The 23,179-nt window shown below is 35.8% G+C and overlaps 1 protein-coding gene across 1 annotated transcript in view; it reads left to right on the top strand.

The window, feature by feature from the left end:
- HFM1 (HFM1, ATP dependent DNA helicase homolog) overlaps positions 1-10,632 on the top strand; it is a 35,550-nt gene extending 24,918 nt beyond the window's left edge. Inside the window, 13 exon segments of the mRNA XM_026853926.1 lie at positions 712-795; positions 1,779-1,936; positions 2,660-2,763; positions 4,276-4,431; positions 4,856-4,951; positions 5,328-5,532; positions 6,257-6,361; positions 6,515-6,618; positions 8,705-8,803; positions 9,264-9,324; positions 9,581-9,686; positions 10,094-10,251; positions 10,522-10,632. Of these exon segments, the coding sequence (XP_026709727.1) occupies positions 712-795; positions 1,779-1,936; positions 2,660-2,763; positions 4,276-4,431; positions 4,856-4,951; positions 5,328-5,532; positions 6,257-6,361; positions 6,515-6,618; positions 8,705-8,803; positions 9,264-9,324; positions 9,581-9,686; positions 10,094-10,251; positions 10,522-10,588 (1,503 nt within the window). The 3' untranslated portion in view covers positions 10,589-10,632.
- The last annotated feature ends 12,547 nt before the right edge of the window (positions 10,633-23,179 follow it).

Here is a 23,179-nt window from a genome sequence, read left to right as displayed (position 1 = left end):
TATCGAAATTCATCATTAACATGTTTTGAAACAAAGGACAATCCTTTTGTATAAAGGACTCCCCTTTAGGAATGTTAGAAATAATATCAAAGGGAATATGTATTTACAGATTCTCTTAATATATGTTAATGATGAAAATCCTGAATTTGTTATTGCTAGTTTTAGTTAAAAATAATCATAGAATAAAATTATTCTGAATCATCTATAAAGCACTTCTTATTTTAGGAGAGTAAGATTTTACTCCAGGACAAGCTCTTCAGCTCTTGGCTTCTTTTCTGACGGAACTGTTTTTCCGGTGTTCTGGAAGATACAACATATTCGTAAAGGAAATTGTTCTTACTTGGATTTTTCTGTTTCGACTTTAGGAATTTGATTCTCTTTTCTGCCCCCTTTTACAGTTTTCCTGTAATTTGTTTTGTTTTGACTGAAGCTAGTGCAACATAGAAAAGTCATCTCATATAAAAGTAGTCAGGTTTTGAGGTGATTGGCTAGTTCATTGCCTGGTACCTGAACAGCAGTAGTGGCAATATGAAAAGTATTTTCTATTGGATACGTTGCTATTCTGGCCATCACTGACAGTAGAGAAACAGGGGTGAAAAGGACTTTTATTGATAGCATGATTACTCTGGTGACTTTGATTCCTTGGATTTATATTTCTGTTGACATCTCTGATTAGTTGAATCTATCAGAAATTAAATTGAATCTTTACAGATATTAAACAGACATCCTCCTTTTGGGAACCAGATAAAAGAATCTGTTTTACACCTTCCAAAATATGAACTTGACATTGAACAGGTAAATTATTTTTTAAATTTATTTTATGTTTTTATGCTGATAATATTAAATGAAAGAGCAAATATGGACAAAGAAATTTTGAGCCTTCACTGATCGAAGATTACACAATATTATGGCCTCTTTCCACCTTAGCATGTATAATCAAACTCTTAAACATCAACGGAGAGCCTTGGAATAGACATTCTGTATAATAAATCGGACCCTCTCTCATTAATAGCATTTTATGTTACAGATTCAATCCACATTCTGGCATTATATGTGAATCTGAGAGGTCTCTTCTATCTTGAATATAAACCCTAGAGACAGAAAAACATCCATATAAAACTTACTAAAGAAGCATTAATTCATGTTAATTTTCTACATCACACTTAGGAATATAAAGGAACAGTAAATTATTACATTAACGTAGTTAGTACCCTTTCAAAAGGAAGGGTGCAATTCCCTGTGCAGTCAAGAGCTTTGAGGTTCTGATTTTTGTCTTTAAACAGGTCACATAGCCACTCTACCTTTCTCAAATGCAAAATTTGAAAAATAGTCTTAAAGTGTCTCATGAAGTTGGTACAAAGACACCTTTGAAGTTAAACACTCAATAAATGTGTGAGCTAATACTGTTATAATGATCAGTTCTATTTTATTTGACATAATAGCAGATGAGTATCTCTGAAGTTATTCTCAGAATAAAGATTTAACAATTATAAATATGGAGAAATGTTGGGATGCCAAAACATACCTAGTAATTTTTCAAAGGCTATCATGTAGACTGACTTTTATTCTCAATACTTAAATCAAATTTAGGATATTCAACTATGTGCAAGTTAGTACTGTATAATAGTGTCTCAGAACAACAAAAATTGTACCGCAAACTGAAATTGCTTGAATCGAGCTTTTGTGCTTTTATCAACAGTTAAAAATTTATGGAAGGGTGTATATTTTACTTTGCTTATTTTAGCAGTAATGTTGTCTTCTATATATTTTTATCCTAGCTTCCAAAATACAGTGATACATTGGCTGAAATCCTAGTAAACATCAAATTAACAAACTATGAGCAGCTACAGACAAAGAGAACAGCGACAGACTTTCACTATGTTACATTGGTGATAGGAGATGCTGACAACAAAGTCATTTTTAATCAGAAAATTATGTATGTATGATCAAGTTTTTTTGCCTCACATCTTTTAAGGGTGTTGGCATTTAATCCTTTCTGTGACTTGCGGTTTTTGCAATACTTTCTACTGATCCAAATGGTACAAAATAATTCTTTATCCTACAGCATTTTCTAGTCACTGTTGTAATTTAAAATGCTGCACAAGATTCAGAAACCCCCAAAATATGCGAATGTGCTTGTCAGTACAGAGAGTATGTATAAATATCTGAACAACACTGGCGTGATATTATGGAACTCATAATTTCCACATAAATGTAAAACAAGTAAAATACCTATTAAAAAGATACATCCTCAAGTTCTTCCTTACTCTTATTAGCTATTTTTCTTTAATTATATCATATCATCAAAGTTGTTTTTCACTCAGAGTTGAAATTAAATTCTCCAGTTGGCAAAGATATGCTTGGAACAAATGGGAAAGGGGAACAAAATCTTTTCCAACTGTGTGACCTTCATATGAGTTCTAGCCAAAGTCTGGCATTTATGGCAGAACTGAAAATGATCTGCAGGATCCTGGCACTCTTATGGCCATAAATCATATTTTCATATCAGTATTATTGGAAGGTTATTCTTAGGCCACTTATCAAGCAAAATCCAAGAACTAAGACCAAGTAAAGACTCTTTCACTTGGTTACAGATGCCATAGTATACAGTTTTGTTTTCATTGTCCATGTGTAGCAAAATATTATTGATCTATTACAGGGATTCTGTGCTGCTGAAAACTGGAAATTGGATGAAGAAAATAGAAGTGAAAAGAGCTCTTAAATCAGAGGACATTAGTATAAATTTAATTAGTTCTGATTATGGTAGGTTGATTATTATGCTTTTAATTTAAAAACAACTGCGTAGGAATTTTGAATAAATTATTAAAACACTTTACATCAAGCAAAAAATATGATAAAATTAAGTGATCTTGAAACAAAATTCGATTACATGTTTTTTACTGGGTTGGGTATTACCTAACACTCTTCATTACATATCTGTTTGTTTCATTTACTAGCATATTAATGAACTGGGAAACACCAAAACTGTTACTAGGAGATACTATTTTGCTCTCTTGATACAGATTAAGATTTTCTTTTACACTCACTTTCAAGTTGAATTAACTTTCAGTAGGGGCAACCTATCAGCTTGATAGGTTATTTATGCTGGAAAGAGTTGTCTTTGTGAATGGTTAGGTTTTGCATTGTGATAAAAAAGTATTAGATATGGATTCATCTCCACTTCAGTAGCAAGAAATTTCTACAGTGGAAAATTTTGTGCCCTAATGTGTGTAGATTTAAACATTGGTCCCCTCAGTGTCAATTTCCATAGAACTGGAACTATAGCAGCAGAGGAAGAGTGACAGTGATGACCTTGAAACATAGAACTTTGAAATACAGTTTATGAGAGTGGCTGTATTAAATTCTGTCATCATGCTCACCTGTAAAGAAGATTGCTGTGTGCTAGATTAATTGAAGTATAGTTGGTGCTTCCATGATAAACATTGAGTATTGAGACTATTACAATAATCAAGCCTGGAATAATCTGTATTCCTATGGCTAAACTTGTGGCTTAGGAAAAAGATTTCTAACCAAACAGAAGTGAAGAAGGAATTCTCCTTTTATTACTACTTGGCTATCTACATGTTCTGCTGAGGTCAGTAAAACTCAACACAACAGTTAATTTCTCTGAAATTGTTAACAGTGAAGTTAGCCTAAAAGCAGGTCTTCCTAGTCTCTACTTATTTTAAAGTCTGCTTCTGGTTCAGACTTAAACAAAATGTCTCATTTTTTAAAAGCCTGTCTGGTTTTCTAGCAATATGTGCCTAATAAACGACAAAAATACTCTTTTTACAAATGGTGTGTCTTATAATCTTTTATGAATCTGGGTTTAATTAGAATTAGAACCCTTACTAGCATTCAATTTCAAAAGTACTATCAACATACTAATTTTATGCCTTTGCCAGTATTGAGCTGCTGTTACTCCTGTAACACAGACTGCAGTACAGTTTTAAAGTTTAAATTATCTTGGCAGTGCAAAGCCATAAATAAATGTAGTTTTCAAACAATACAGAACAATTCTTTTAAAGTGCTCATTTTGTTACTCAAGTAACCATGTCTTTAAGTCTGAAAATATTTGGTTTTTTAAATCTCAGTCATAAAGAATCTATTCATATAATAGCGTGAGTTTAATGGTATATTATCTTAACAAATTTCCATGATCTTTTAATAAAATTTATACTTTCTTAAACTCTTCAGTAAAATTAAATAGAGTAAAACTAAAGAGTAGAACAGTTTATAGCAATTTAAAATATTTTTGTCTTTTTTTCTTCAAAGTCGGCCTTGATGTACAGCAAGCCTATACAGCCTTTTACTTAACACCAAAAACAGTGGGAAGTAAAGTGGCTACAAATCAAAAACTGAAAGCTGACTCTTCATTTGATATGCATTATGGCTCACCACAAAGTCTGCCAGCAGCAAAAGTAGATACAGGTAAACAGTCGGATCACAACATCTGCTTAATAGCAAAGTCAACAGAAAATTCAATTTTATTTCAGTAGAGAGCTATATCTTTATTTATCCATACTGTTTCTTTCTCATGTTAAATAAAAATACAATGCTGCTGCTTCTGCTTGTCAAGTACTACAGTGCAGTTCTTTGAATTTGGAAGTAAGAAAAATCATAGGTGTTTGGTATCTAATATTACTGTTTCAATTTGGGAATGTGGTAGTAATTCTGGTTTTCAGTAGCACTGATTAATTTCTTTCCAATTACATTGCTTGTGCTGCCCAAAGTTTTGCTGAAGGCGACAAAATTCTAGTGACCCAGATTACTTCTAGCCTTTTACTGCCTGAAGTACTCTCTCAACAATACATATGAAATAAAAAATAAGCATTTCTATATTATACTTATCTAGGAGGCAGATCTAAACATGAGATTACTTACAAGAAATACGGAAACAGAGAATGCAACCATCGCTGTAAAAATAAGGATGTGTGTGGGCATGACTGCTGTGAGTTTCATTAAATTTACAATTTCTGCTACTTTTAGACAAATATAATTTCATATAGCTTCATTTATATGTAAGCAAGAAAGTCAGGCCTGAGTTGTTGCTATAATGCAGTCCTAAAAACAGTAAGAAAAAACTTTGTCAGTAACACTTTTAGAGACACGGCAATGATTAATAATATTTTTCAGAACATCTAGCATATAATTTAAGAGCAACATCAAGTGCGTTAAATTTTTATATAAACATTGGTGTGTTACATCTTTTAGGATCTTTCATTAGACAATACTAAGCTTAGTGGCAAAGTTTCCATTGATCTGGAAAGAATTAGAATTTATCCCTTCTAAACTAATCTGAAGATTATTTTAATTCCTTTTCTCAGGTAAAACTGGAGTACCTCCAAATTCTGAGATGAATGGAGATTCAAAATTTTCTTTGTACTTAGCTGATTTAAGGAGCAGGAACTCAATTTCGTCTCTACCCCCAGTAAAACGATTAAAGGTTCATTTGAATAGTCAGACGTTGAATAGATTTATTTTAATCTGTTATGTATTTGTATATATTGTTTCCAGAGATAATTTTAGAACTAAATATGAACATTCAAGTTTGTCTTTTCTGTGTAGAATGCAAAAAGCAAAGCAGTACAAAGGTACCAAAGGTCTAGGAATCTTTGAAAGGTTCTGCTGATGTTTGGAATGCTTCCAGTGGTCCACTTCTGTGCATGTACTCTTTGTTTATACTTTTATGGAATTTGTTAGATTGTGGTGAGGTGAGGTACAGGGGCATTGTTGGACGGTACTATACTGTGACTTGGTTTGGGCAAAATATGATCTCAATGACAATAGTGGTATTTATCAGAGTAATGATACTAAGAGATCTTTTTGCATTGACAGGTAGATCCACTTGCTTATAAGAAACGCAACCATGTTAGTTTTTAACCTCTGAAAGATTTCATGGCTTACACTTTATTCCTTTGAATGTAATACTAAACTAGTTCTTTCTGAAGCAAGAATGGCATTTGAGATATCGGAGTGTTTTATTTCCTCCTCACAGTTTTGCTTTCTTGTTTGCAATAGAGAATGAGTTAGCCCATAGCTAATACAGATGAGGGTTAGTGAATCCTTGACTTTGCCAGGGTACTTGGATAACTCCATTACAAGCATGTAATTTAAACCTTTTTAACTGATTATGCTAGATAAGCAGATAATCAGAAACATCTTATGATCTTTAAAAATTATGCTAACAATATAATATTAATGATGTCATTAAGATTGTGAAAAAACAATGATTTTCAATATGTTTATAACCTATAAATTACAATAATCTGCTTCTTTAGATGCAGATGTTAAATCAAGCTCAAAATGTGGATCTCAAACAATTTGGTTTTACACCTAAGACTTTGCTGACATTGCCAAGGTACCGATTAATATAAGTAACAAACAAGAAATCTGCCTTATTTTAGATAGTATGTTAAGTTGTAACAACTAAAAACTGTTTTCTTAACAAAATTATTTTACAGCTTTCTGCAACTGTTTTACTGACGTGACTGGTTTTATTTTTTTTCAATAGGTCTAGCAATAAAGAGTCCTCTTCATCCCCTTCAGTGGACCAGGAAGATAATAGCTTAGGAGTAGCTCAGAAACAACTGCAATCTTGGAATTATGGAAAGAGTAGTAAGTTATTGCTAATGTTTGAAGTTATGATTTTCACTGCTTTGATCTGAAAACCAAGAAGTGCTGAAATCACTAGAACAACCAGTTCTATATCAGCGTTATAGAACACAATGTATAGGGAAATATAGTGGCCCTAACTGGCTTGCTTTCCTTCTGGTATCCGTAAGAATTTCTAATATAGATCTAAGCATCTAAATGTACCTTTAAATATAACAGTAAAGACTAAATCAAACATATGAAGGCCCAAATCTGTAAATACTTCCTGAAAGGTATTTTACCCCTTTCTGCTGGAAGAAGTTAGTGAAATATGAGCTTTTCTTTGGTGGTTGACAAAATATGACCATCCAGTAACCCAGTTCATAACTAGTAAAATATCTCTATCTGGAAAAAAAAATTGCTCTTTTTTTCTCTTCAACTGGAACGGCCACAAGTTTTTTTACATTTGGTGTTAAACGATCAGTCTTCATTATCAGTACACAACTATGATGTTCTCTTCTCTGCATGCCTTTTGCTGTTGTATTTGGTGACAGTAGATTGATGTGAATCAGATTTTGATTAATTTTGCTAATAAGTAGTAGCTCAAATGTTTAGGTTGTACTCAGACATATAAGAAACACTGTGCTGAAATGAATTGAAATGGTTTTTAGTTCATACTGCTTTAACTGCTGGCAGCTATGCTGCATAATTTCATTTTTACTTAATATTTTGATGATGGGATTGTGATTCCATTCCTTCAGTGCTTCATGTTTTCCTGCCATACTAATTTACCTGTTGTAGTTGTTATCTAGTCTTAAAATGGAAGACTGTTGCATAGCCATATCATTGGTTGCTGGGTGGAGTGGGCAGTTAATGTATGATATAATTGTGTGAAAAGAATAAAGTCATGGGAAGACAGATGGATATTCCAGTAGAGCTATAGTCTATGCTCAAGAAGATCTTGAAGGAAATCATACAGAATCAAGGGGATGTAGTAGATAGTGCTAACTAAAAATATCTCCATGTAATAGTAGGAGAAAAGATAACCTTGGCCATATTGATTGGGCCAGCTGCATTTTAAAAAATGCACCAAAAGTAGTTCTAATGAAGTAAGGCATCAGTTCATATGATTTTTATAGGGTTAACTGCATCTGTAATATGGTAACTTTCCATTCCATAAAAAAAAAAAAGCAGCAGGTAATTAAGAATATACTGTGAAATTGCAGTAACCTAAACATGTACAGTTTGTGTGTCTGTGCAATAATGCATTGTGCTGACTATGCACATCCAAAATTACAGTAGCAGTGCTTTCTTGGTCTTGACAGTGTCTGTGGAACAGGATTTTTGGTTTGAGCCTGTCCTGCTCCCCCTCTATTGAAGGGGGAGACCTGGATCAGCATTTTCTAGGCATATTAGGGCCGTGACAACAGTATGAAGATTCCAGCACTGTCTGATGCTGGAGGGCAGTATGGCAGAAGAAAGATGAAAAAAATTAGCACAGGGAATTGGATTGGTGATGAAAAGAGAGAACACAACAAACAAAAGGGAAAGAGAGTAAGAGAGGAAACAGGAAATTCATCTTTGCACCAGAAAATAAAGTATTCTAAAACATTAACAATCACATTTAAATTAAGAATTTTAACAACAATGCTTAAGAGTGTGTTTGTTGTGGCTAGTTTTTATACATTAGATGTATAGGAGGAAGGCAGTATTCAGAGTTCTTTAGAAACTGTGGACAGAAAAAGGGACTGAATTGGAAGTATTAAATTTGGAATCAAACAATGCTTCTGACAAAGGGAAGGAATGAAATTGCAGTGATTTTTATAAGGCCTGTTTTTCTAGAATCTATCCTGAGGATAACTTTTCTCCAAATAACACTGAGGAAAAAATGCATATGTGACAACCCTTTTAATAGATTGAAAAACTGGTCATAAAACATAGCACAGTTTTTGTTCTACTTGTCCATTACAAATGTATTACAGCTTTCTCTTGGAAACATTTAGTGTTTGTGAGTGAGAAGGGCTAAGAAACAATGGCATTAAAAAAAAAAAAAAAGTCTTTAATGCATAACTTGACTTGATACAGATAAAAGCAGATCCTTGTTTTTCAGATGCTTTGGATGTGGACTTTGAACTGAGAGATGACGTTTGGGATGATATTGATGATGAGAAATTAGTATTTGCTAGCAATTTTGCCAGTAGAGAATTGGGTAAGGTCATTTAAAACAATTCTTTGCTTCCTAAATACATATTATTTTACAGGCTGCTATTTGAGAATAGTTTATTGTAGTATACAGTGAATAGAACTACCTGAAATTTTTTGGTTAATCGATTTGACCACCAGGTTTATTACTCTATTTTGAATGTCGGCTGTATTGAGACAAATCTAATATGGAAAGGAAAGTTGAGAAAGTCACAATAATTTTTTTTTCAGATGGCCTGCAACTGCATATTTGTTTTTTTATCTGACTGCTTATCTCTGCTTATCTTTACACTAGACCAATACCACAGAAGAAATATGTCAAGTATTAAGACATTTGAATAATTTTTAAACTATTGTTTATCATATTATGTAAAAGATTTACAAGGGGTTTCAGCTGTTTTGTGACTTGGTTTCTAAAACTTTCATTTTTATTGTGGAACATGGAAATATCTGCCTTCAAATTCCAGATGAGTGTGAACCACTTTGCCAGTATACAAGAAGCAAAGCCACAAATGACATTTCAAAAGAGTAAGCATTATATAATTTATGAGAGTTTTATTCAGTTAAAAATATTGTCTGTATATCACATGTATCTGTATAATTAGATGTAATTGTTCACTCATAAGTGAGTGGAATTTCAACTTCTAAAAGGCATGAACTCTTGAATGATTTGTGGGGTTTTTTTTTAAGTGTGTAGGGAAGTAAGTAGAAAATCCTGAACTGACAAGTAAATAATTTTGCACTTCTGTAAAAATACTTAAAATATTCAACTTAATATTTTCAGTTTGTGCATATTACAAGATGTAACCAATATTCAGAACTCAGTTGTTTCTGTGGTTAACAGCACATCAAAAGTGAATTTATCTGTACAGAGTGGAAATATAAATATGGTGAGTAAAAGTATTTAAACAGAATTTCCTATAATTAGAGTATTTCATGTGTAAATACTATTTACCAGATATTTACCATATCTGACTTATGAATCTGTTTGGACATGCTGAATTTCTGAACCATTCTGTGTTGTCCAGACATGCATGCATCCTGTTGATATTCATGATACAGAGAACTAAGACTTGAATTTATTTAATATAGTATGACTTCAAAACTATTCACTGAATTTGATTGTGTTGTGATTCTGAAAGTCATACAGTATATAACTATATTTATCATGTTCTTGGTCCTTGTCAAATACCATAATATCAGTATGAATATCTGCACTACATACTACAACAATCTGGCAGTTTCTCTTTTGGTTTGTTGTTTTAACCATATACGCTTTTTAACATTTACATTTCAGTTCAGTTTTCAAGAAAAAAAGCATTCAAATCCTTCACAAGATCTGGAAAATGTGCAGTGTTCTTCAATCTCAAAAATAATCTCAGATTCTTCCAAATTCACTAGGAAAGAGGATTTTTTTATTTTCACAAAAGAAAAGGAAAAAGAAGTGGATCCCAGGTAATAAAAAGTTTCTGTTGTCTTGGTGTTCTAGTGCTTAGTTCTTCATGGAACACAGACATTAAGGCAATGTGTTATTTTTAACATTAATTTTAAAAAGATTAATTTTCACAGTAATAGTAACAATTAACTTTTCTTAGAAAGGAAAATACTTTAAAATTATTTTGCTTGTGTTGATATCTCTTGACTGTACTTTGTATAGTGCCTGATTTCACAGGCTTTGATGTACTATACATAATTTAATTTTCTTGTTTGCTTAATCTTCATTAGATATCTTCTTGATGATGAAATCAGTGATGTCAAGCCCTTTCTTGGAATATTTGATGGCATTTTGTAAAACATATAAACAAAATACACTGTAAGTGCTGAGGAAAAGAAAGTCATTTTTACAGAATGAAGTCTTCAAATTCAATTAAGAGAACTTCATTTCTGTTGAATACCTATTTACCAATAGCTGGATTGCTGCATAGAGTAGATAATAACAAAACTGATGCCTAATTTATGAAATTCTAGGTTTGTTATCTTATTTTGAAATGTACTTAAATATTTGTTTGTTGACCTTGCCATTCTCAGGATTACAAAGAAAAATATAGGAATGTGTCAAAGAACAGTTCTCAAACTGAGGATGCTTTTATAGATAAAGTAAAAATCACATAAGGAAAAGTAAGCTGTTTATTACATGCCCTGCTCACAAGTACTCTTTAAATGTATGAAAGACTCTTTTCTCAGAAATTTCTTAATGCCTTTTTGTTTTGTCTTTCTGTTTCTCTAATGCTGAATAACACTGATTTTGTAAAATAATTAGATTTGTGTAGAAGTAATAGAATGGTAAATTATTCTAGAGTATATTTCTTTTGACAGTGATATCAACTAATTAATAAAAAAATGCAACTTCCTTCAAGCAAATATGTTTCCAGACTCTAAAAAAAACAGCTGTAAAATATCTATAAAAAGTATTTGAAAGTTGTGTTTGGCTGTTCACTTTGACATCCAAAGTCATAAAATGGACATTTATGCATCCTAGATTCAGACAGCCAAACATTGGGTTTGGGTATCTTCTTGTACCTCTGGTGTTTGAACATTTGACCTTGCAAATTCAATAGTTAGAAAAATACATGATACTGCCTAAAATCTAAGAGAATGTTAATTATTCAAAATGTGTGGAATTAAAATGTTAAAATCACATATGGAACCTTAGCTGTCTGTTCTTGTAAACTTGTTTGTGGTGCATCTAAATGCAACCATGTTTTGCTGCACTTCTGATTGTATTTTTCTCAGCTAATAACATTTTACTTGACTCCACTGTTTCCTTGCTCTTTTGACTTACTTTCTGATATAACTCTTTCCCCATATGGCCTAGCACAAGCAGCCTCAACACTCACCACTCAATGTGTTTTTGACCATGCAAAATCTAGCAGGCCCAGGCTTGTAACTCACTTGGCTATTCCTCAGATATTTCATTGCATTTGGAAATCGGATGATTGTGACATCTCTTTTTGTCTCTTTTCTTTTTTTTTTTAAATTAATCTTCTAAATGGGTGTAACTCAGAATTACTATACTACTGCTATGTTTAGCCCAGCAGTCCTAGTCATGTACATCCAGGTCACCTCCCAGTTCTGTGTCAGGGTGAAATTTAAGAATGCAGAATGCCAAATGTAATTTTAGATGCCCCAGAGAATCTTCCCTCAGCTCCGTCTACCATGCCAGAAGAGCATGGGTCTCCCACATAGAGATGTTCCAGGTCTTCTAGGGCATTTACAATGGGTACTTGGTGCCAGTGTTTAAGCACCTGACTTTCTCCTTGCTGCTTGAAATACGTACATTTTTTTTTCCAATTTATAGATCGTAGTTACATAGCATACCTTAATTGCATTTGTATCCTTCCTTTTCCTAAAGTTTTAGCTTGCAACAACTAATTGAGCTGTTCCTCATTTTCTTCAAGTTTGACAAAAGCTTTTACACAGCAACACAAAGCTGAGCTTCAAACATGGGAAGTGGAAGAGGAAGGAAACAATTAGTATAATCTTGTGATTATATAATTTTTATAATTTATATAATCCTGTGATTATGCAACTTGCAAGTTTCTAAAACCTCTCATCCGCTGGTTGCTCAGGCATCACCTGCAAACTGGGGATGCTTCTGATGGCAGGGTCTGCACTTTTTCCTGCCAGTCTGCATGAAGCTCCTTTTAAAGGTCCTGAACTGTGAGGTGGCAACTGTAGTGGAAGCTGATTGTGCTTAAGTCTTCATAAAAATGAGTAAAGTAAGCTTCTATTTATTTCTCTAAAAATACGAAAGTAATGTAATAGTAAAAAAGTACTAAAGTATCTTTTTTCGAGTATGTTTTTTGTTCCCATTTCTACACTGAAGGTGTATTTCCTTTTTTCTGTGAAATATTTTGGTAGTTTATATAATGTCTAGAAAGTAATTGACACTATTGCTGGGCTTGCTTCATTTTTTTTGCATAGGCTAAAAATAACCACTTGGGTTTAGTTAGTTTATAGGAATAGGTTTATATTTAGACTATTACTTCAAAGAAAATTATCCTTGCAGGTAGGTATTTTATTTTCCTCCTTATTTTTCCCTGTGCAGGAGTTCAGTAGTTAATATTGAGTTTCTTCAAGATTCAGGCCGATTAATTTTCTCATACTGTATTCAAATTTCTTCCTTTTGATTTTTAAAAGGTTTTAATTTCCAATTGATCCATAGTCAGAACACATGATAACAAATGCATTTCAGTACTTTAAAGACTAATCAGATACTTTGCAGATGGTTTATAAGATTGTTTCCTGTCTCTCTTTTTCACAAGAAATCAGCATCCTATGTCATCCTTGGAAAATTAGAAAATCGTGCTATTGCTGCTGGCAGTATTTCACAGATTTCAGAACATAAATCTTTCAATACTGCAACGTCTTTACAGTAATATTGAACCTCTGGTGCAAACCCATTTTTTAGATATAAGGGCTTTATTTGACATTGTTCTTTTGCTTCATTATTCATATTAGCTCTATGACTCTTTAAAGTCTAAATCACTTACAAAAAACTAATTTGGAAGTACTTACATACTGAAGCATTCTCTGTCTCAGGAGAAGGAATGACTTCTTTTCATATGGTAGCATTTGTTATTGTTCCATTTTTCAAATCATAATAATATAAAGATCAAAAGTGATAACCATAGTAGGTCTCTATGGCAATAATTAATTGCATGTACACAGTGACTATACCTCAAAACAAATACAGGCAGAAAGAGCAAATTGACTGCAGAATTAGAAAACCCCAGTCAAATCTGAATCATTTTTCTTAAATTAAACTTCCAAACTAAGATAACTCACAATTACTATACTACTGCTTTGTTTAGCCCAGCAGAATGCCGAGTTTATCTCCTGCCCATCACCACTGCCCAATTTCCATGGAAATCGGATGGCTCCCAGGCAGGAACAGTGGTGATTCTCCACAGATGCTTTATATGAATGGCCAGGGCACCAAAATCCCAGGATGTGTACCAAATGGTTAAGTATAGACATAGCTATGAAGAGCTGTAATTTTAGTCATTTAACTGAATCACCTCAAGTGATAAACCTAGTTTACCTGGACTCCCTGTGTAGTCACTAGAAAAAGGCAGACACTATCAGAAGATGATTCAGATTGTAAGTGGGCTGAATTGCTCTCTGGTGGAAGTCACCAAATTACCTATGATGAAAGTAACCACATAGCATTAGTATGGAGAAGCTAGTGTGCTGTAAATTCACAGCAAGACTCACTGAATATTGCCTTTCTTGTGCACATGAGACACCTGAGTTCTTTTATTCACGTAAGGATCCAACTTCTCTGAGTTCTGAATTGTGTTATTTCTGTACAGCGAAAGATGGCTGTGCTCCACTAATGCTGCTGCATGCAGCCTCCTTTCAGGTGCTGCCCAGATGATAAAACAGACTAAATTCAACAGGGTAACATCAGATCATCTCACTAAGCTACTACCAATAGATAAAATACAGACTAAAATACATAAAACCATCATTAAACTCTGAAAGGATCCTTGTTTTTAATTCTGTGTAGAGTTGTAACATTAAATGAGTGGCTTGAGTTTGAATCAGTGGGATTGTGTAAGTAATTCTTTGGGGATACAGAAGAATGCCACAGACTTTTGTCTGGGGATGATTCAATAAAATTTACATTATAAAAATACTATTTCCTATAATGGAATAGTGAAAGAAAATTCAATGTGACAAGAAGTCAGATTTTACTATCTTACTTGTCTGATTCTCCCTAATAAAATACATGCTCATACCTGCTTTTAATTTAACTTCAACTTCCTTATATGCTTCCTTGTCCTATCACATATATTGGCTTCAAAATATAAACTGAGGTCAACTATATCTGTGCCTGAAGAAAATGCAATATGCACTCAAAAACCATGATCTTCAAAAATTGTTAGCAGAAAAATAAGTATAGTGTTTAAACATGTTGCCAGACACATTTGTGTATAAGGTACGTTTATAGCATATAGGATACTGTAAATGTATTGTGACATCATTTTAAGTGTGGCTCGTGGTCATTTTAATTATGTAAACTTTATTAAAGTATTAGAGGACTAACAGGTTAAACATTACAATATTGTTAAAATAGTAATGGCAGTTGTGACAAGTCAGACTCTGGTTATTTGGGTGTATTTTTTACCTAGATATACCTTAACAGAATAGTTCCATGAGGGATAAAAGTTGGTGCTGTTAAAGGCAGTCAGCATAATGATAAAGAGTGAACAGAAGTTACATATGGAACCAATATACACCTGAAAAATAGTTAAAATCAGTCATTTTGTAGAGCACGAACAATACCTCTCTAAGGAATCGTTATAACAGAATCAGTCGCATCTTTTCTAAAAAAAAGTGTATTGCATTACCTCTTTGTCACCACTTCTGCTTTTTACATAGAAGCAAGAGAGCAGTACCATATCAATTGTTTTCCTGACAGAATCTTTAAATTATATCCATGAAATAAGATCCATAAATGCCTGTGTCTTTTCTAGCTCCTTTGCTTAACAATGAAATAGAAAAGGAGACACTAGTCAGGGTAAAACTGACTGCCTGCAGAGGACTAACAACACAGTGAATTTATCAAAGGTTTACATGAGAATAAACTGAGGCACATACTGTGTACTGATAGTTCACAGTGGTGAAGTTCAGCTTGACTCAAATATATCAGATAGAAAAAGAGCAGTCGTTCATTGGCTGCCACTGTTCAGCTGAGATAAGGGCCATCCCAGTTGAACCATTTCTGTATTCATTCTTTAAACCTGTATGAGATAACTGTATCTGTCCAAGCCCTCGCTTTTCTCCCAGTGTTGTAATTCTTGGTCTCCATGTGCTGTACTCTTGATAGGTGTTTTGGATGGAGTGAGCTGGCATAAGGACTACATCTTTCTAAGTGATAGGGGCCTTTGGGGCCCTTTTGCCTCTGTCCTGTTTTTGGCTGGGATAACGTTAATTTTCTTCCTAGTAGCTGGTATAGTACTGTGTTTTGCATTTAGTGTGAGAATAACTGAGATAACACACTGATGGTTTAGTTGTTGCTGAGCAGTGCTTACACTGTCATGGACTTTTCAGCTTCCCATACTGACCTGCCAGCAAGGAGGGTGGGGGACACAGCCAGGACAGTTGACCCCAAAAAGATATTCCATGCCATATGACATCATGCTGAACAAAAAACTGGGGGGAGTTGGCCAGGGAGTGGTGGCCCACTGCTCAGGGACTGGCATCACCCAGTGGCTGGTGAGCAGTTACTTTGTGTATCACTTGTTTTATATTTTCTCTTATCATTATTATTATTTTCCCTTCTTTTTCTGCCCTATTAAACGGTCTTTATCTCAACACATGCATTTTACCTTTTTTCTTATTCACTCCCCTATCCCACTGTGGGGGAGTGAGCAAATAGCTGGGTGGTGTTTAGCTGCCTGCCAGGGTAAACCACAACAGTCTCCCATCTTTCTCTTGGTGGTGCTGATCACTGTTGCACTTCCATGTGGTTGTGAAGCAACTGGAAAAGCTGTGCTGCTGTTAACTTGCAGTCCTGCACTGCATGTCCTGTTCTTAATAACAGATGCCAATCCAGACAGTTTATACAAGTTAGTGAGAGTTGTTTCCCTGTTCATTTTAATACGCTACCTACCACACTAGAACACTACACTTTCATTCTGGTCTTGTGGGATGATGTGCTTTGAGTGTTCCTGGGTCTGTCCTCCTGTGGTTTTTAAATGGATTTTGTCTATGTGCAAGGACTTGAGGGGCACACTTGATGGGTTTGCAGAAATGCAGGAGATGACACTGGGTGGATGTCCTTTGTATAAAGAAGGTATATGTTCTTTCAAACTTAGTAAAAGTGTCTGCATACAATAGCAAGGAATTTCTTCTTGTATTTAACATGTACTATGTGGAGCTAGCATGCAATGATGATACAGACTGTCCTTTTGATTAATGCTACATGGCAATTTCTACATTTTTAGATAGCTGAGCATAGGGAAAAATGCAAAGCATTTTGTTTTGAAGGCTGTAAGAGTATTTTGTTTATATAAATAAAACAATGTTTCTTTTGTAACTGTGAAACTTCCTATTAATGGATGCATATAACTTTCAAAACAAAAAGATGCTTGTAACTGTAAATGGCTATGATATAGTTGCTGCTCCCCCACCCATTTAGAGGCAAAACCTATTTATGAGGCTTTATTAAGTGCAAATAATTCCCATGGCTTCAGCACAGAAGAAACAGCTGCAGAATATAGTCTGATTTGCATATAAATGACATGATTTCTGCTCAGAAAAGGATATTGAAAAATATGTATTTCTACAGTGAAAACTTGATAGTCACACATATTAAGGTCAGCTTGTGTAACTTTTCTTTAAGCTGCTGCATGTTGATACCTGATCCCACTTCCAGATAGATTCAGGCTCTATCAGCTGTGCCCACTATGAAATTGGGAATTTTTTCTTTTGAGCTAATTAAGTTATAATTTGTAGAAATAGATTCTAAAACATTTATCCCAACAGAATATTTATCAATACAAGTGGACAACTCCAAACTTGACACTTTTCCTTATCTTCAGTAATGTGAATTTGTGATGAGAGGGAATTCCTGTTGTTTGGGTAAGACAGGAAAGGTCCTGCTAATTTGCTCTAGTTGTGTTAATAAATGGTAGGATGTAATTAAAGCAGATACAGAGATATTACTTTTACTGTCCCAAATAGTTTCTGCAGGTTATCTTTTTGTATTAAAGACAAGTTCATGCTTCTAAAATTTCTGCCTGACATAGGCTACCACTGACAACTGAGATGCTTGGCCAAAACAGAAAAGAAGTGCTTCAAAGCTAAAGCTATATATGCCATTTTATCCCAGTAGTTCCAGCTCACTGCACAAATTCTTTAAAATACGGTATTTTTTCAGTAGAAGTATTAACTCTAGATAATATTAATAATGAACTGTCTTCAGTGTAGTATTCTAGTTGCTGAACTCAGATGTTACACTGTTCAGCATGTATACTCATACAGGCACCAGCAAAACCAAGATCCATAGAACAGACCCCTACCACTCCTAGATAAGCTGGCAGAGTTCCCCCAGATTCTTGAGGAATACACTTGGGAAGTCAGCTAGTGTGAGAGAAAACAATTCCAGGGTTCCAGTCAACAAGCCACTTCCCTCCCTGAAAGGCTGTGACTTTGCAGTGGAGGGTTCATTTACTGACAGGCTCCTGCTGCTTCTTAGATATATCCTAACATAAAAGAAAGATGCTGCAGAACAAGGCAGTAAAGGATTTGGAAGAGATCTACCAAACCTTGGTTCTCAAATCCCTGCTTGGCAAAGGCCTTACTGAGCTGAATGCTGTTGCCAGAAGCAATAGATTGTCTACTCAGGGATTGACTGGCCACAGTGAATTGTCATTAGTCTGAATGCCTCTTGGAGAAGCTTGATACTGTTTAGTAAAGAAAAAGTGAAAGTAGTGCTGTCTAGAAACTGGGCAGGTCAGAACTTCCTTTTCAGCAATTTCAGTTTATAAAGGATATTAATTTATCTGAATGAAAATGGGGCAGTAGAGTTTATTACTAGAATTCTGATTTTTTTTGTTTGTTTTTCTGGATGTGGTGTAATATTCTAGCTGTTGTAGTCCAGACTTATTACGTTACTGGGTGCAGGAAATAAACTTCCCAGCGCTCCATTCTTGTGTCTTACATGTTATGCCTAGAGGAGGTTTGTCTGCCTAGCTGGAAATTTCTACTCAAAGAATAGTCACCCAGCAGCTTGGATCACTAACATTTTCAGTATCTCGGTATTATAAAGATTTTAGGTTCTGAGGTCAGTTGGGTGGTTTCTAAAAATTGTACTACTAGACATAGAAGGAGCATTCACCAAAGCATCAACACATTATCAAATAATTTTATTTCAAAAATATGGCACTAGAAGTGATTAAGAAAGTGTGGGCCATGAAATAGGTCTGCTTACCTCGTGGTATATCACAGACGTGTTTCAGAGACTGGAGGCCTGCTTAGTGAGGAAAATAACCTGTGTTAGGAAGATAAGACGTACAAGTGGGTCTCCCTCCCTCTCTCTTGGGTGTGATTGTCTCAGACAACCATATTAGCAGAAGCTTAGATGCGTTCTTAGCCTCTGGAACAGATTTACCGAAGTGACAGTGCATACTGAGGATGACAGTAATAAAATGGGCAGTGTATTCTGGAAGAAAATAAAGTTGGCAGCTTGCAATGCTGGAAAACAGCTTCAGATAAGCATGTGGTTCAATAGAAATTAGTCTCTGTCCATAGACTTTATAGCAGCCCATCAGAACTGCTCTTTCAGTTCAAGCAGTTAATAATATCTCAGCACTGTAGCTTAAGGGATACAATTTTCAAAATTATTGTAGTGTGGGACCGATAAATTTCAGCACAAAGAAGGCAGTATTCCATATAATTTATTTTAGATTTCCATCTAGGGTATGTTCTGACACTCCACATGAAAGTCAAATTGACCATGTAAAATGGTTTTCAGGTGATAAGTTGACCCCTGGGGTTTTAGTAAAATAATAGATTCAGAATTCTATCTGACTCTCCAATCTATAAAAGCTAGTTATCAGCTGTTTGAAGGATTTGATAAGAAGGGGGGAAAAAAAGCGTGCTTTTGTATAGTGACATTTTTCTCATTAATGGGGACAATGTTAGAATCACAAACTCCTTCTGGATTTGGTAGTAAATACTCTGCTGACGTGTTTTGGGAGGTGGTTGTTCTGTGTGAGGAGTGCATATGTATAATATTCTGTGATACGCATATGGAACAAGGAATATTTCTAATAGTACAGCCCTTCAAAAGAAGGGCGTTTACTGTGCCACCATCTGGCCATCATTTTTAAATGCATTCTATCACCAGAGCTTACCTCTGAAGAAGCTTTGCTGGAGAATGACTGTCTTATGGTGCCTAGAGAAGCACTAGAAGAGTAACAACATAAATTTCAGCATTCTTCAGTATTTAAATGTAGTGCAAAACAAACGGTAACCTGAAAAGAAACAAGGTATTACTTTCAGTTCTTGTCTGAACACTCATAGACGACGTGCTGTAATTTTTTTTCTAGTTTTGTTGTTTTATTTAATTGTATTTTCTTGAGAATACTTACAGGTAGTTCCTAGTGTACTGTGTGGCTTCACTGTCAGTTTAAGGAGATCCAAAGTTGGGTAGAGGCTTTGCTGCATTTTGTTTTAGTAGATGGATGTATCTGCATGTATGTGTGTATGAAATGCAGCACTAGTAAGTAATGGGGGAAAGGTGACAGTAAGACAGGACTAGCCATAGTGACAGTAGAAGCTTGCCTAATAAATGCTAGAAGCATGTTTATGTTTAGTGCAGTTGAGTGTCCCTTTGAATTTTCAGCAAAGAAAATACCTCCTGCTTTTTAAAAACAACTGTGCTCAAGAAAACTTGACTTTTTATGGTCTGTGTAAACAAAAAGGATTATCTCAAAAACCCAAGTCTCTCTTCAGTTGTTGCTCATGTTAACCACTGACCTGCATATTTTCCTGCTTGTGTCTGTGATGAACATTTAATTCACTGCAGAAGTACTGCCTTGTTGTACTCTGCTGGGACTTCTGTGGGGCATGAAGAAGGCTGCAAGGAGGGCACTTGTTTGCCTCCTGCATTCTGGGTTACTGGGGGAAGAGGCAGATGTCTCCTCCGCTGAGAGGAACTGAACAGCGCTCAGGGGTGGGGACAGCTGATACTCCCAAGTGGGGTGGAGAAAGGAAATGTTAACCAAGATCTTGTAGGCAGTGTCCTGGAGGTGCTGGGATTTTGCTTTCGAGACAAAGCCAAGCTTTTAGAAGTGACAGGAGAAAGGCAGGTTCCCTAGAGCAGGCTGAGGGATGTCTGTGATGCTCTGTGAACCATTTGGAAATTTTCAGATTGAAAGTAGGCCTGGAAAGAAAGATTTATCCTGCAGTGACACAATGGGGAGACTAATTTTCAAGCTTCTCTATTTAATCTACCTCTCCAACAAATCAGACTTCTCATGATTTAAAGAATAATTCTGTTCTGCCATTCTAATAACATCTGCTCTTAGAAATCTGGATTCTGTGAGTGTGCTTATCAAAAGGAAAAGCTTCTACCTAATGATGATTGTTAATTTCTAGTCCCTGGGAACAGGATCAAAAAAGAACAAACCTCTCTTAAACCTTGTCTTTTATTGGTGTTGCTTGGTTGGGTTTAGCTTTACAGAGTGAATTGGGTGCTGGTCCTGCAAGTAGGTAAATTACAGGCCTGTTCACTGATTTGAGTGAACAGCTGCTCACTCAAGGGTATATGAGCTCTACTGAGGTTGTCTGGAGTGTGCTCAAAACCAAAGTGTCTGTCACGTTCTTTAAAGTGCTTTTCTTCTGGAAGAGCAGATCTCAGGACCGGAAGAGTTTATAAGTAAATCTGATTTATGTGATTGACTAGATTTAATCTGCATTAACACTTTCCAAAGTAGCTGTATATTCTCCTTTGAGTTGTTTGTCACTCTGAGGCCGATTTTGAAAATGTATCATCCAGTTTCAAGGTTTCAAGTGTTAGCACTGAAACATTTACCTATCCACTGAGGTAATTATCAAAACGTTTGTACTTGTGGCCCCAGATAATTGTAGGCCACACCTCTTGCTTACTTTAAGCCCTGTGAGAAACTGTTTCCTTTCCTGGCTTGAGAGGATTCACAGGAGGAAGTACAGTACTTTATCTGTATTCCTCCATACCCTTTATGTGTTCTGGAAGTGCCAGGCTGATACACTCTCAGGTGCTGTAGCTGCGTTAAGTGTTCACTGAAAAACCTGTGACTGCAGCCATAGGTAGAGCTGCTGTGGGACATGGAAACATGATACAGGCCTGCAAGGAGAGTCCCAGGGCTCTGAATAAAGGAAAGCCTGGAGAGCAGCCATGTGTCCTACATCAGCCTCCTCAGAGCAGCATGCCCCTGGACAAATACAACAATCTATTCACCCAACAGAGTAAGCTTACTAAGGAAGCCTTAGCAAAAAAGTCCCTCCCATAACTTTTAACGTGGGAGTGGGCCATTTGGCTTAAGACTTCTAATTCAGTTCATCTCGTAACCAAAAAAAAAAAGGAGGAAAAAATACTGGACAAAGTATTACCTCCTTCAGCGACACAGCTTTAGGAACCATCTGTTGCTTACATGAAGCGCTGTGGCTTCTGGAGCAACGTAGGCATGTTAAGTTAGGGACATATCTCATCTTCATTGCCTGTATTTTGCCTTGTCCATAGGACAGATTGTATGTGGATGCCATGTTTTCTACTGGTAGAGAAGGTTGTGCTGACTGGACAGACATTTCTGGAGGTTAATATGACTGGAAGGTGGTTGTGAAGGCATGGGAACTTAACCAGTAATGAAAGCACTAATTCTGTGCTAAGCATGTTCTGGCAGAAAAACTTGTTGATGCTGCTGACTGCTGAGCTCCGCTGCTGCCCTGTGCCACCCAGCTGTTGTGCCAGTCCAGTTGTTCCATGGGGTTGTTACGTGAAATTAGTTAAAACAAATGTGTCAGTAATCTCCACCACCCCACCCCCGCCTGCGTTTTGAGAAGCTTGGCTCTTGGCAGTGCTGTCATTGCTAGGAAAAAAGTGCATGCATGCAAACAGAAAAGCACGCTAAAATGTTACCTTCCAGTTATATTTCACTCTTCTTTAAATTGGAAAATAGCATTTGTTTCATGTATATGACAAATGCACTACATAACATTAATAAAATAGATCCTAAATCCTGCATTGAATTGCCACTAGCAGCTACTAATGTATCTTCAATTGTACTTTTTATTTGTAGCTTAGTAATAACTCATCAACATGTAGTTGGTTCTCCTTATTAGCTTTGGATGAGGTTGAAAGTGCTTGGGATGCCCCAAGGTTTCATCCCAGCTTCACAGCCTTCCACATTGTCTTGCTGGGTTTTGTATCTGGTGAAAGAGCTGAAAAAAGAACAGCATGAAATTTACATTGCCAGTTGCTACCCGGATGGAATGGGAAATGGGCTCTTTGCGACCAAGTGGAATCGGTAATGTAATTTCAAGTACTGGCTAACATCTGTAAACATCCGTGTCTTCCCACAGACTCTGACAAGAGATTTGAGAACGTATTTCTTTAAAAAGGGCATTGAGGAATACACCCCCAGGATGCACCGCACGTTAAGTGGTTTAATGTCTTTCGCATAGGCCTCATACTGGACATTTCCCCCTTCTTAACGACGCTCACAATCGCCGGCCCGAGGCACGCTGAGGAATCGCCCACCTGCCTTGCAAAAGCTGTATGCGAAACGAACCATCTTTCCTGACGGCGGCGCCGCGCCGGCCCCTCCCGCGCACAGGCGGGAGCTCACGGGCGCTGCGGGGCTGCGGGCTGCCAGCCAGCCGCTCCCTG

Source organism: Athene cunicularia, assembly GCF_003259725.1.
Source record: "Athene cunicularia isolate RWA chromosome 8 unlocalized genomic scaffold, athCun1 chr8_part1, whole genome shotgun sequence".
NCBI lineage: Eukaryota > Metazoa > Chordata > Aves > Strigiformes > Strigidae > Athene > Athene cunicularia.
Note: the sequence above shows the minus strand (reverse complement) of the source record. Positions and strands in the feature narration are given on the sequence as shown.